The 15,666-nt window shown below is 45.6% G+C and overlaps 1 protein-coding gene across 5 annotated transcripts in view; it reads right to left on the minus strand.

Annotated features, from left to right (window-relative positions):
• Nucleotides 1-15,666, minus strand: part of SPATA13 (spermatogenesis associated 13) — a 126,283-nt gene that overhangs the window by 26,740 nt on the left and 83,877 nt on the right. Inside the window, exon 1 of one of the 5 annotated variants that reach the window (XM_012736840.2) lies at nt 2,637-4,652. The exons of 3 other annotated variants lie outside the window; for them this stretch is intronic. In XM_012736840.2, coding sequence (XP_012592294.2) covers nt 2,637-2,691 — 55 coding nt within the window. In that variant the 5' untranslated portion in view covers nt 2,692-4,652. Of the gene's footprint in view, nt 1-653; nt 1,123-2,636; nt 4,653-15,666 lie in introns of those variants that run through there. One more of the 5 variants, XM_012736841.3, reaches the window with a different exon arrangement.

A 15,666-nucleotide genomic window follows, 5' to 3' on the forward strand; every position in this document is an offset into this window, starting at 1 on the left:
AACTCCCCGTAATTTTCCCTTCTTTAAATCTAAAGCCAAAGCTTGCTCTGAAGTTGGCTTGTATATGGCTCTATATCATTTTTTAAAAAAAGAGAGAGGACGAAGAAGAAGAAGTCCATAATGCACACCTGTAATCCTAGCACTTTGGGAGGCCAAGGTGGGAGGACTGCTTCAGGCCAGGAATTTGAGAGCAGCCTAGGCAATGTAGCAAGACCCCATTTATAAACAACAACAAAAATCAGCCAGGTGTGGTGGTGCACATCTGTAGTCCCAGCTACTCAGGAGGCTGAGGCAGGAGGATTACTTGAGCCCAGGAGTTTGAGGTTGCCGTGAGCTATGCACTCAAGCCCTGGGTGACAGAGCAAGACCCTGTCTAAAAAAAAAGAAAAGAAAAGAAAAAGAAAGAAATCGTCTGACTGTGCTTATCTGTAAGATGGGTATCCAGGGCCATCTTAAGGGTGGGAAGGTCAGGCCAGGTGCCCTGGGCAGCCAACCCCAAAGGGCTCCATATCCTCTGTGCCCACCTCTGGGAGCAGAATGGGGTTCCATCCCCCCAGCCAAGCCGGGGCCTCTGCTCCCTCCAGCTCTCAGAGCTCAGCCTCTGTCCCATCTCCAGTTCAGACCCGGGGTTTGGACGAGCCCTCAGGTTTTACCTTTGGCTTGTCCTGTGGCAGCTGTCTCCTCTTCTCAGCCAGGTGCTGCTCCCCTTGTCCATCCTGGCTGACACCTGGTACCCTCTCCTCCACTCGGCCGGCTCTCTTGCTGGCCTCTTTCCGTCCCCCCGGCTCCCGACAGCTGCCTCGCCGGCCTCGGGACAACCCTGGGCAACGGCCCCCCAGTTTCACTGCGTCCGCCCAAGGAGCTCTGCGCTCAGCCTGACATGGGTCCTCTCTCCCCAGCCGCACAAGCATCCTGGGTTGCTGCTGTCTGCTTATCAGGGAGGAAACTGTGGCTCAAGGTTAAGTAACTGCTCCCAGGTCGTGGGGCTGGGTTCAAACCCAGGTGTGCCTGGCTCCAGCGCCATCCTGTTACGAGCCTGCCTGGGGCCTGGCCCACTGAGCTCGCGGCCACAGGACAGACAGGACAGGACCGCAGCTCACGGTCTGGGCTGTCCTCCTGGGAGCTGCCAGGCTGCCCCTCAGGGCCCCACCCCGCCCCTGCCCCTGCCCTCTCAGGGCTGGCAAATGAAAGAGAACCCACCCCTGGCAAGCTTTATTCTGTATTTTAAATACTGCATTTGTCGTTCCATTGTATGTATTTGCTCAGAGTAGCGAGTATGTGAGAAACAGCCGTCCCTGGCACACACCGGGCCAGGCACTTCTCAGAAGAAAATGAAAGACTGGGACAGAACCGGCCTTCCCAGGCAGCGCTGGCACTGGGCACAGGTGTCTTCCTCTTGACAGCCAGGCTGGAGCTTGGGAGCAGGGCTCCCCCAATCCCCGAAAGGACAGAGCCTGGGAGGGCAGACGCTGGCTGCTGTGTGCCTTTGGCGGCGTGGAGGGAGCAGCCCTCGGGGGCCACCCACGGCCCTGCCCCCCATGTACCGGCTGCACCGACCTGCCACGCAGGGAGGGGCCCCCACACGCCCGACCCCTGACCCCGCCGGCCAAGCCTGGTGCCCCGTCCCGCCACTCGTGTGGGCTGTGTTCTCAATATAGAAATCACGGGGCAACTTTTTTTCTTCCTTTTCTAAATTTTGGCGAGCGGAACGGAGTACGCGCCGGCCTTTTGATACTCCGCCAGACACAGAAGCCATAACCACATCCCTATTTTCTCCCGGCCCGCGAGGAGACCAATCAAAACAAGGACGCGGCACAAACTGCACACTGCGCCGCTCACAGGCCCAGGCTGCCTCAGGCTGCCGTCTACAGATCTCATTCATTGCGGCCCCGGTTCCTGGCATCTATTTAAGACAAAAACAGAGACAGGATCTGTTTCTAAAGCATCCCACTGTACCCATGTGGAACAGCCAGAGAAAATTCTGTCTGTAAAGTATTTTTTTCCTCTTACTTCCTTTTAAAAAACATGTGCATTAGAGTTTATAACTTCCTGATGTGAGAATATGACATTTCTTCCAGATTTAAGTGGGAACTAGTCCAGGTGACAACACTCACAAAAACACTAAAAAGTAAAAGCGGGAGATACAGCACAATGGAATAGGCGAATACCAGGCAATATCACTTTTGAAAACAAGAAACGGTATTTTTGAAAAAAATCCATTCATAACCTTAAAACCTCACACGTCCTAAATTAGCAAGGAACATTTTTAAATGCCCCAACAATAACCTCTTGGATAAAGGAATTTTATATAATAGAAGCAATAATAACAGCAGCAAAAACCAGGCCCATCACTCATGAAGGATGGTCCATGCCTGACTCCTACTATTTTCCATTTCACACAAACTTTTGTGCCATAAACAAAACCAATTTCTTTGACTATGTCCACAACTAAAACTACCCTCAGGACCTTTTCCCAGGAAGAGCAAGCTTCCCCTGCAGGCTCACACCTGACAAGCGGCAGGACAGAGACAGAGAGAGAGGGAGGGAGAGAGGGAGGGAGAGAGACGCAACTCTGAAAGGAAAGAGTCGAATCAGCAATGTTGCAGGAGAGAATAATCCGTTCCCTGTACACGTACCCATGTGAAGGCTTTCCAGACTCCAAAATCTTGCTATTTCCCCTCTAGCCACCATCCTTCTGTCTGGAAAACAGCCACATTCAGAGCGGGGCTGGGGCGTGACTGAGGAGCCGGTCCTCAGAGCCTCGGTGAGATCGCACAGGCTCGCGGCTTGGGGAACTGCAGAAATCGCTTATTCACTGCTTTGACGCCGTGTGCATTCCCCGCCAGAGCCTGCCCAGAAGCCGACAGCTGGCTCCCGGCTCTCTCTCGCTGTGACTGCCGGCCAGTGACTCCAGCCACATTGTGGGCACCGTCGGGGAGGAAATTCTAAACCAAGGCAAAACCTACACCTACACACTCCAAACCCAAACATACTCACGAGCCTATCGGGTGCAGCCGAGAGCCTTCCAGGGAGGCGGTGGAAATGTGTTTGCTGCTTTTAACTGAATGCCCAGACCTGAGTTAGACTTTCAGAGAGCTTTTCAAAAGGTATTTATTTCACGGGAGAAAAGCACAGGGGTGGCTAAGTTCAAAAATGGAGTTAGGATTTCACATTATGGTATGACAAAAATCTGAGTTATGATACTAAGTTAGCTGTGCATTTACAAAATCACTTTAAAAGAGGGATTTCGCTTAAAAGGTAAATATGTGTTTACTATGTGAAAAGGAATATGTCTATCTTTTGTAATGTACAGTACATATCCTCTATAATGAAGAAAATTGTTTTTCTTAAAAGAAGTTCTCTCTAGATAATATATTATCGGTTATTTTTTATTTCCTCTAAACTTTTCTGTATTTCCCAAATTAACTGCAATGAGCAAGTCTTTCTTTTGTATTGTGAAACAACTATGAGCAAGTAGTGTGCTTCCTTCAATTTCCTCATAACAGGAAGACGCTGCCTTTTTAACTTTATGAACAAGAAGAACTAATGACCTCACAGTCACCTCTAAATAAATGCGGGTCAAACAAGTGACAGTGCCAATTAGCAAAATGCATGCTTTACAGTGGTGGGCTTGCTTTGGAATCAGACTGCCTGTGTTCCAAGTCTGCTCTCCCATAACCAAGTTAGGGCAAGTTTCCATGTCCGCAGGCAGCTCAGTTTCCTCACCTGCAGAGTGGGGATACGACCGGACCACCAACAATCCCCACAGAGTTATTCAAAAACGTATCACAAAGCGTTTCGAACGGCACTGGCACTTCATGAGGGGTTAATAATCGTTTAACTGTCGTGCTGCGACTGTTTCTACGAAAACCCTCCGGCCCCTTAACAACATGCTAGTTTGCACAGAAACCAGAGCCCAAACTCAGAACGCAGAGTTGCGCAATTAGTTGTAACACCCGAGTTGACCGCGTGCCATGCTGTAGGCTTTTCTTACCTCCAATTATGTGTGGCTGTTGCTATTGATCTGCTGCTTCCCACCCTTACGTCCAGCTGGGGGAAGTTTTCTGGGGAACTCATAGCTTCCGTAACCCACAATAAAGGTGAAACACACACATACTCACACATCCAGATCAGCTTCAAATCTTACCAAGTATTTTTAAAAGATGATTTAAAAGAGTCAAATATTTAAGATGTCTAATAGATAGTTCATTCGATAGGGGTGTATCTATTACTTAATATCAATAAAGGTGGTGTTTTATTGAATTTATAAGACTCAAAAGACTCCTTGGAACTTTTTCACAGCAGACTACTCTATCATGTAAAGTTTCCTAAGAAAATCTCATAGAAAACTAGTTGCATAATGTGCTTCATGAAAAAAATTTTCAAAACCACTGTATACTGTATCTACTTCTTGGATATCCACAGGGTTCAGTAGTAATCACAGGCTCTAAGAAGTCCAAATAGATAACTGTGTAATCATGTTTAAAATAGCATTTCCCAATCTCATTTGGGCACAAAACTCTCTTTTTAGAATAACACATATTACTATGCCAAAGAAAGTTATTCTTTGGCCCTGGCCCTCAAAGTGGGACCCATGGACGAGCAACACTGGCATGACCTGCAGCCGGTTAGAAATGAGGCTCCCAGATCCCACCCTGTGGAATCAGAATCTGCATTTTTTTTTTTTTTTTTTTTGAGACAGAGTCTCGCTTTGTTGCCCAGGCTAGAGTGAGTGCTGTGGCATCAGCCTAGCTCACAGTAACCTCAAATTCCTGGGCTCAAGCAATCCTCCTGCCTCAGCCTCCCGAGCAGCTGGGACTACAGTCGCACACCACCATGCCCCACTAATTTTTTCTATATATTTTTAGTTGGCCAATTAATTTCTTTCTATTTTTAGTAGAGATGGGGTCTCGCTCTTGCTCAGACTGGTTTCGAACTCCTGACCTGGAGCAATCCGCCCGCCTCGGCCTCCCAGAGTGCTAGGATTACAAGAGGCGTGAGCCACCACGCCTGGCCCCAGAATCTGCATTTTAACAAGATCCCAGGTCATCCAAATGCAATTCAGGTTTGGGAAGGGTTGTTCTAGGCAACTCAGGAAACCGTGCAACATGTTTTGAGATGCGCCGCTGTGAGGCAAAATCTTGAATGTCAGTGGGCTTTCTTCATCGATTCACAAACTAATGGAGTTTAGTTCTGCCAGGCATGAGTGAGCAGCCCTGGTTTTAATAAGAACGAAGAGGTGAAACATGGAAAGTTACTGAGACACAAAGCAGTGAAAAGTGGGAATTAATTCTAAAAGGTTTCCATTCTAACAATGCCTAAATTCCAGCAGGACTCAAATAAAATTCAGATAGTTTTTATTTTCTAATTTTTGTTGTTGTTAAAATTGCTGGTTTTCAAAAAGCAAACACACTCACTGACACATTTCCTTAGAACTGGCTTGCAGGTCTCTTCACTCACTTTCACTTTTCACTGGTGTCTGACAAGGAAGAGAGTTTCTGTTTCCCAAGGACTTAGATGGGGTCAGGGCACTAGACTAAGAGCCTTGACATTGCAGGATCTGAAACCAGAGGCACTCACCAAGTAAGCTCACTTTACTGTGCACTCAAAACAAAATGAACGGGCGCTGTGGCTCACGCCTGTAATCCTAGCTCTTGGGAGGCCGAGGCGGGCGGATTGCTCAAGGTCAGGAGTTCAAAACCAGCCTGAGCAAGAGCGAGACCCCGTCTCTACTATAAATAGAAAGAAATTAATTGGCCAACTGATATATATATATAAAAAATTAGCCGGGCATGGTGGCACATGCCTGTAGTCCCAGCTACCAGGGAGGCTGAGGCAGAAGGATCGCTCGAGCCCAGGAGTTTGAGGTTGCTGTGAGCTAGGCTGACGCCACGGCACTCACTCTAGCCTGGGCAACAAAGCGAGACTCTGTCTCAAAAAAAAAAAAAAACAAAATGAAGATAAAAAGAAGGAAAAAAGGTAAATAAACAAAAGCTGCATTGAAACGGGGCATCTTCTCAAAGGATGTGACCCAACAACCCTTCCAAGATATTTTTGGAAGAAGCTACTACTAATGTAGTAGTAGCTTTGATAGAACAAAGAGATCTGAGTTTTTAGCCTTTTAAAAAGTTTTTAGTGATGACAGCCCACATTTACCAGATCAATAAGAAAGATCAACAAAAACCTCATGCATAGTTGAAAGAAGTCTTAAAATCCTGCTCCCTCTACTGCCCCCAAATGAATCTATTCTGTTTGGTCAAGCTACCACTGCATCACCAGACTGGGGAGTTGCAAACACTACCAGCAACACTGAACGGATTATGCAAAGGGATCAGTCCCACGGGAGTGGAGATGTTCAAATTACAGATTAACATCAAACACTCAGAAACCAAAGAGAATAAAATAAATGCTGAAAACATATAGGATATTATGATCATTTTTATTCTGTAGATATAGGAATTTAAGTTATTGTTGGCAAAGCAGCCCCCAAACCCTCTATATATTTATTTATATATATATATGGGAAAGAAATGCCATAAAACTATAGGAGAAGTAAGTTAGTATCGATATCTCTGATTCAAAGCAGTGGTTACCACTTACTCCTCCCTGGACTCTTTCTTGAGATTGATCAGGTGCTCATTAAGGTCCCTCTGAACTCTAATTTCCTGATATCCTCTTACAGTAAGTACAATATGGCATATATTTTCTCGAATGACTGCTTTCTGATTATGTGCAGAAGGATTACCTGTTTCTCTGCTGTTTCCTCAAAGTGGCAACCGCCCTACAGGGTATAGAGATACCCAAGAACACAGGAATATCCTGGGAAACTTACGTCCCCACTAGGTTTAGATATAGCCGCGATACTAAGAACTGCAGGACAGGTGCTAGACAGGGCAAGGCCCCAGGGGTTAGAGTCACACGGTTCTTTGGCAAAGCACTACTGCCAGTTTTAAGAAATGGGTCAAGGATGGGTACCACACCAGCCAACGACCCCTAACTCTGGCTGCCACTGGCTGGACTGGGCCACAGCCCAAGTGCCCACATGGGCAATGACTGCTCAGAACCAAGAGTGATATAACCAGGACCTACGTACGTCACTTGCCAGCTCCCACAGCTGATGTGGGGCTGCAGTCTCTAACGCCGGGTGGGCGATTCCTTAACAGGAAATTTGCTGCATTTTGCTGTCACTTATTCAGACCTATGAATAATGACATTGGACATTTATGCCAATGTACATTAGCATAAATCATGCAGTGCCCAGAGTGGATCCCTTAATGCTGAATGGATTAAAGACAAACGTTATTATTAATCTACAGGTCACAGTTATGCTGTTTTCCAGGGAAATCTGAAAGGCATGGAACGTAACGCACGACATGACATTTTCTAGGGTGTGCTGAGGCACGGTGGTGGCTGCTGTCTCAGCACGCTGGCAGCTCCTGGGCGGCAGAGGCAGGCTCAGTGCGGGTGTGACAGAAACATCACTCAGCTGCCACACAATATTCACACTGAAACACAGGACACAATCACACCCGGCACACAGGAAATGGAGCCGGAGTTGCAAGAACACACCACGTGAGAGCCGCCCGGTGAGTGCTCGAACGCAGTAAAAAGGAAAAAGTGCCTCTTTGTGCCTTCATAGCGATTGCTTTTCAACTTGGAGCAACGTGGACCTGAACACACAAAACCGTGGAACATCTTGCTCCTGGAGGCTTAAATAAACCCTCTCATCCTTGACCCCCTAACTCCACACCCCGCCCTCTCCAAAAATTGCTCCCAACAAGACAATCCGTACCCGGGCACTGCTTAGAACCTTGATTCACGCAGAAACAAACATAAAATTGCCGATTAAAAGAAAAGGTGCCTCCTTCGTTTGAGTGCCATTGCCTTCCTGTCCTCTGAAAGCACCGCTGGGTTTTTCATCCTTCAAGGCCTAGTAAAGATTTCACCTCTTTTCTGTATCTAGTTGTCTTTGGACCCTTAGAACTGAGCATGTTTCAAACATAACAAGAACAAAATAGGTTCTTGAACGAATTTCGCTTTTTTCTTTGTCTTAGTAAAAGGCAATTATTAGGGCATGGTCTTAACACCCACCCGCCCCAAACAGATAAACCTTTGTGCAAGCAAATGAGATGATTTTGTGTTTGGTGATGGAGGAAACACATGGGAGACAGTGAGGGGAACAGGAAGCAATCTGTACTTGCAAGTCTATTTGATCTGGTTTGAATGCCAGCCCCATTATCTCCTGCTTAAATCTTGCTTAGCTGAGGGAGGAAAAGTTACAGAATCTTTCTAAGCCTCGGGCTCCTTGTCTGTAAGATCAGGCCACAGTAAGCCTGTGCAGAGTACTGGGACTTGGTGATTGTTTGCTAGCTGTTCAGATCTTTTGCTGTCCTTCCTCTGACTTTTGGTATTCTTACTTCTCCTTTCAAAATCCAATTTCTGAAACTTAGTAATTAGACACATGATATTTTGAAGAACTGTTACTTTTTAATTTTAGTAGTTTAGAAAGATCTGAACAAATGCAAGATTTAGAACTGAGAATGTTTTAATTGCTAGGAGATAAAATGTCATGAGTTTGCTAGAAAAATGTTAAAGATTTTATTATGTTTTTCTAAGGCAAGGAATAGAACACCATGTTCCTTTTTAAGAGTCTTGACGATAGGCAATGATAAGGCATGGAATATCAGCTAAGATAATTGCTGTTGGAACTAATATAATCTTGAGACTTGCAGGCAATATGGTTGCAGGCACTTAAACCAATTTTTGTAATCCCCATCCCTGAACATGGAAGCCTTTTATAATTTCTAAATTCCTCCACCTCTGGAATCCATGTGGTCTCATAGCATGGTCAGAAGGCAGGGATTTTACTGTGTATAGTCTTAGCAGTCAGGAAAACACTTTTGTTACAAGTACTGCCTACTGATAAGTGAACAACATGACTCATCTTGTTTTATAAATAAACATAGTCGGCCCTCCATATCTATGGGTTACGCCATGTGTGAATTCAACAAACTGCAGATTGAAAACGTTAAAAAAAAAATTGCATCGGTACTGAATGTGGACAGAACTTTTTTGTCATTATTCCCTAAACAATATAGTACAACAACCATGGCATTTACATTATATTACGCATTATAAGTAACCTAGAGATGATTTAAAGTACACGGGAGGATGTGGGTAGCTTATATGCAAATACCACACCATGTAATAGCAGGGATGTGACCATTCCCGGATTGTGGCACCCTCAGGGGTCCTGAAACCAACCCTCCTTGGAGAATGAAGGGTAACTGTACAAGCAACACTCGATACCCTTTGGCATGAGTATAAAGTGGGGTGAGAAAGGGGAAGGGAGCCGGGGAAGGGAGGCAGGCAAGACGCGTGGCACCCACACCTCACAATCAAACTTCTTGGTGGCCAACTCTGCAACCAGCTTTCCTAAGGGCTCAGTTACAGAGCAGCTCTCAAGCAGGTGCTAAGCAAGTAATATCTGATTTTCTCCCGGATTCTTTATTAAAAGAAAACTTGTGAAAAGTGATTTGAAAGAAATGCACAAGCAGAAAGAGATAATCCAAAACACAAGAGATCAAACAAAAAGGTTTTATGGTGTGCTTAAAATCATTTCAAAGGTATCACACACACCTCAACACCTGCTATTTCTTTTCTTTTTTCCTTTCCCTTTAACAAAAAAATTTAGTGGAGTCTCTGGGTAATACTTTGAAAAAGCATTAGATAATGAATATATTTTGATTCCAGAAAATCAATGGAAAAGAGTCAGCTAAGTTTCCCCCCTCCCCAATAACCCGCATATACATATATTTTGAGTTTGTTTAACCTATATTTGGATAATGAAACAGAATGTTGTTCCCTATAGACTCCTGGCGCTCTAGGGCTTGACTTGTCAGATTAGGTCACGTGTCTGAGGTTAAGCTGCTGGTTAGCACAGTTAAATGCGTCAACTTGGAACTCTGACCATAAACAGCTCCCTGCTCATCATTGCCTTTCTCCCCTGCGCAACTAATTAGCAATATTTGCTGCGTGCTTATGGTGCACCAGGTCATTTCTGCACATCTGTGGGGAAGATAATAATTTCTTCCATTACAGAGACATTAATACTTTGAGGTTAAGAGACTTGCCCAAGGTCACAGAGCTAGTCAATAGAAGACTGGGATTACAGTCTCACTTTTTGATTCAAAAGGCTGCTAATAAGGAAATTAACTTTCTCAGCAATAATTAGAACAATGCCAGAATAACTGTATGAGTCCCCTTTCTTTGGGGAGTCATTTGATCTATCAGGGATTCTTGCTGCTTTATTCTACTGATTATCTTAAGTGAAAACAGAAACATGTGATGTATTTAATGAAACTATCAATAGCATAAATTTGTTATTTCTAACAAATTAAAAGTTTTTAAAACCACCACCAAAACAACTAGGAAAGAAGAAACCCTCTCCCACTCTCTTTGTTTTAAACAAGCAAAAACCAAATCGAAAGACTTTTAATAAATTTCTTCACTACAAGAATTTTCAAGTAAATATGCTGCAGTAATTTCTAATTATTCAATTTATGTAATCAAAAAAAATCAAATTTGAAATTATATAAGCACTTATTATGATTAAATTTCCCCACTCCTGAATGTTGGGGTATTATATAAATTCTACGTCAAAAAATAAAACTTTCTGATGTCTCCTTAACCGTAACTATTTCTTCTGAATAAACACTGACACGTTCATGTTAATGAGCTTTCACATACTGGGAACATAAAGCCAAAACAATATTTTTAACATGGTTGCCCAATTAATCATTTTCAACCCCATCCTTAGCTTTTAAGGGATATTTTCTACTATAAAATCAGAAATCCGTCAACACGGATTAAGCAAAATAGATAAAATGCCTCAATCTGGAAACTTAACTCCCCCCAAACCCTCCCACTGCATTCTGGCTCTGCCCTGGCGCTGAACCCAGACTGTTTTTCTTAAGGTCGCCCAGCAACTCCCTGCCGCTCAATCCAAGGGCTATTTTTCACTCTTAGCACTTAGGTCTCAGTGGACAGCATCAACCCCTTGCTCCTCTAAGCCCTGACCTCCTCTGACATCTGGAGCACCACTTACCTGTCTCGCTACTTTTTTCTATCTTCTCTGTGAATTTCTTTTCCTTTGCTGGTCCCCCAAAGCTGCTGGACCTCAGAGCACTGCCTGAGAGCCTCTTCTCAGGGTTCGCCGCCCGCCCCATGACCACACTCCTTTCTAGAGCTTTAAGAGCCATCCACCTTGCTGATGCTTCCCCAATCTTCACCTCTAGCGTGGGTGGGTCTCCCTCCTCGGGCCAGAGACTTGCAGCCAACTGCGGGGTGGTGCTATCTTCCCCGAGCTGTCCCATAGGCGGCTCCAACTCCACCTGCCTGGATCGGAACCAGCTCCCTGACCAACGCGCTCCTCTCCCATGCTCCCTATCTCCCGGGCACTGGTGCCAGGGCGGGCTCCCCCTCCCTCGCCCCAAACATCCAGGCAATTAGCTTGACCTCCAAGTTCTTCATTTCTGCAGCACTACTGTCATTTTCCTAGGTGAGGGCTCGGCTGCCACTTGATTAGGCAACAGACTCCTTAGGTCTGTCTCTGTTCCAAGACCTGCCCAGTGACCTGTCTAAATGCAAAGCTGACCATCTCACTCCACTTAAAAGCTGTTCGTGGCTCCCGGTGGTTGCCCCAGGCTCCTTCTCCCTTTTCAGGCAGCCAGACCTCTGGTGGAGGCCTGCCTCTCAGCTCCCCTCATCTGCATCCTGCTGCAGCAGCGGGAACCTGCAGCTGTGGTCCTCCCACCCGGGGCTACCGGGCTGCCTAAAAGTCCTAAGGCAGAAAAAGTGATCTGCGTGTTCCTGACATGGGCAATTTAACTTAAAACGTATCAAGGTGCAACTCTTCATCTTTGTCCTGGTGTGGGACGGGGCTCTCTGTGCACGATCATCCGACTGGAATTCTGCCTTCTCTCTTGCACAATCTACACCCATAGTGCGTCAACCGTGATTTCCAGTTCTGGCTTCTTTCAAGTCTAGCAATAAAACCACAGACACTGATGAAGCAATCAGAGCGCGGACTCCTCGATTCTTCCATTTTTCCAAGCTGCCAATTCTCATCTAACTTGACAGAAATTTTTTTTTAACAATTCAATTTTATTGAGTCTCCCCAATGTTACCTATTTCATTTTCATAGATGTGAATCTCTCTTCTCAGTCTCACATTGCCATTGCATTTGCTTACATAATATCTGCATAAGTTCCATAATCACAATAATAAATACAACTGCCCAAACAGGCTTGGGGTCATGCCCTGGACTCCAGGTGAGGTCACAACTAGTGAGAGCAGCAGAGAGCAGCCCAGGAAGGCAAGCACGGGGCGTATCTCGGGCACGGCCGGCTGGCCTTGCAGAAGCATGGAGGACAGCTTGGGCCTGATCAGGGTGGGCCTGGGTAGGTGGTTTCTGCTGGCTGCCCTGCTCGCCGATTCTCCAGGCACTCTCTCCTCTGCCTCCACCCGTACACACGCTGTTCCCTCAGCCTGGAATACACCCTCGCCCTAACAACACACTTAACCCAGCTACCCTGCGTTCCCCGAGTCTCCACTTTGATGTCATCTCCCCCAGGAAGTCCTGGGACACTCCAGACCTGACAGTCACCCTCAGTTGATACAGTTGCGATGGCTTTTCCCATCTACTGTCCTGGCAGCCCTGCAAGAACATTCTCTGTCTGCTCCCTCCTGACAGCCCAGCCCCCCAGTGCAATGCCTCAGTCATGATGGGAACATAATAGGTTATACGTGTGTTAAGTGAAATAAAACCAAGGAAGTAGCTGTGCCACCAAGAGAACACTGAAAATCCAACCCAGAAAGGTTTCAGGGCACCTTGGACATTTCCTGAGGTGACGCTGTTTGATTTTGGCCCTCATGGCAGATCCTATAGCATTCCCCAATAATTGTAAGCTTATTAATGTATCATAATAACACTGAATGCATGTGTTTTTACAACCAACACTAGTCCCTAAATAGTGATAAGCAAATCAATACATAAATTAGTAGTTCTGTTTCTGAGGGTTGTATACATTTCAGCACGAAATCAAACAGAAGAAACGGAGTTGTAGATTCAGAAATAACGTCGGCCCCTTAATGAAAATCTCCAATTGGACTTGGAAGCTTCTGGGCCCCGAACACATGAGGAAATGTCTTAGTACTTAAATCTGTGTAAGGGTTTACCAGATGAAGAAAGCACAAGTGATAAAAACTAAGCTGCTTTAAAGAGGGAATAGAAAAAAAAGCAAAAAAAAAAAAATAACCAAGTGAGGCTCTGGGGTAGTTGTGGGGGGTGGTGGGCGGAGACCATGGCCACGTGGGCCAACACCCCTCGCCCCAACCCACTCTGGGACCGGGACCCGGCCTGCCACAGCCGGCGGCAGGAAGATTCAGGGATCTATTATGAGAAGCGACCTCCTAAGAGCCTCCGGAGCTCACTCATTTCTGCTTGGGCCTTTCCGGTTCTCACCGGCTCAGCCAGGGTTTACCCCCACGCATCCCTGCGTGGCACCCCAAAGCTACCCGGCTGACCTGTGAGGACCAGCACCCAGCTTGGTGGCAGGAGGTCACAGAGGGACTAAGCCAAGTTTAAGACACTGGCCTGAAGCCAGTGCCCAAGGGCAGTTTGCAGATGTTTATCGAAACTATGGCTTACCCATACAGACGGGTCCATCCCAGAAGACGGCAACTGAGCATCCAACTAGCTAACTAGGGCGCGCGCTAGTTTACCTATCTCCTCGGCCTGGCAAAGAGCTCCTAATTGGGTTTTCCACATGAATATGTACAATGGAAGAACAGCAACACTGTAACCATATGGGGAACCAGGAAGTTTCTCTGTAGTTCTAGAAAGTACTGCTGCCACCCTTTTAAGAAATGAACTATTTCTTTAAAATAGTCCTTACTTTGTTCTTGTGGCAAGAGGAAAAATGCAGTATGCTGGATTTCTTATTACTCAGGAATTTATTTTGAAAATTTAAGTATCTTATTCCCCAGGCTAGCTTCGTGTTCTTGCTGCAGACCTGCGTAGATTTCAGGGCATCTGCAATACTTGTACTTGTTTTTTGTTTTTTTGGTTTTTTTTTTTTTTGAGACAGAGTCTTGCTTTGTTGCCCAGGCTACAGTGAGTGCCGTGGCGTCAGCCTAGCTCACAGCAACCTCAAACTCCTGGGCTCAACCGATCCTCCTGCCTCAGCCTCCTGAGTAGCTGGAACTACAGGCATGTGCCACCATGCCCGGCTAATTTTTTCTATACATATTAGTTGGACAATTAGTTTTCTTTCTATTTATAGTAGAGACGGGGTCTCATTCTTGCTCAGGCTGGTTTCGAACTCCTGACCTCGAGCAATCCGCCCGCCTCGGCCTCCCAGAGTGCTAGGATTACAGGTATGAGCCACCGTGCCCGGCCCGTACTTGTTTTATTATTGACAGCAGAACAAGGCATTTTTAGGACCTCAGAGCAGGTTTTCAAAATTTCAGCGTCCCCAGCCAGCCCCACTGTGCTCCCCAGACAGGTCGTCCTGCTACAATTTGGCTCACGCCACCCGCTGTAGATTAAGACATTCCTTATCCATAGCATGCCCTTAACGGACTGGGGTTTTGGTTGTTTCCTAAAGAAAAATGTGGATTGGGTGTTACGATTTAGTTCCATGACTTGCTTAATTAGCAATTCGTGTTATTACATCTTTCTGGTGAGGACTGAGAGATGCAGCCCAAGTCACCAGAGGGTCAAGACTGCGCTAATTTGATTCTCTTTCCTAGCTTGCAAAAAGCGACGATGTTCACGCAAAAGAAGTAAACAAATTTAAAAATCAAATCAAGCAATTATTTAACTTAGAAAAAATTTCTAAAGCCATAGAAAAGTCCAACCACCATGTTTGTATCCCTTTAGAAGGGCGTTTTCTCTAGTGTTTATGACTAGTTGTTACTGTATCTAATCTTCCTGTTTTCTCTCCTTTATTACCTGGAATTATTACTAAATGTTCTAATACAGTACTTACTGGCTAACCAAAGGGCTTTAGAAAAGTGTAACAGATGGAAATCTTTCTTTGAAAGTGGTACACCCAAATCTCTTGACTTCAGCGCACGGGCTGGCTAAGTACTTCGCTTGTGACCCACAGAGACCCCCTCCAGTGTGGCCACTCAGAGGGTCACACAGGGTCTCCTCGCTTTGATGAGATACTGAAGATAAGTCACTTGGCCTACCACAAAAACAAAGTAATCTGAACTCTGGATAGAATAAGTAGAAAGAGAAGGGAAACGGACACGAAGCTAAGAATTTTGGAAAGCTATCAAATTTGACTTCTGATCCAAATATACAAAGTAGGCAAGGGAAGAAATATTGCTGGAATCCGAAGCATGGGAAAATTGGGAGCACAGGTAAGCCGTGATGCAATGAGTCATCTCAAAGAACATAACAGAAAAGCTTCATTAAAGAAGAATGCAAAAGGCAGCAAAGATAATGTTCTGGGACAAAGTCCTAACAGCACAGGTACCCTTCCTAAAGCCAGGCAAAAGGAAGTCACAATCATCATCACCAAAAAGCAATACAGTTTTTACAGGCTGGCAGCCTTCCCTCTGTGGGCTTCATAAAGAGATGTATCACTGCTACTG

The sequence above is a fragment of the Microcebus murinus genome, chromosome 13 (assembly GCF_040939455.1).
Source record: "Microcebus murinus isolate Inina chromosome 13, M.murinus_Inina_mat1.0, whole genome shotgun sequence".
Lineage (NCBI taxonomy): Eukaryota > Metazoa > Chordata > Mammalia > Primates > Cheirogaleidae > Microcebus > Microcebus murinus.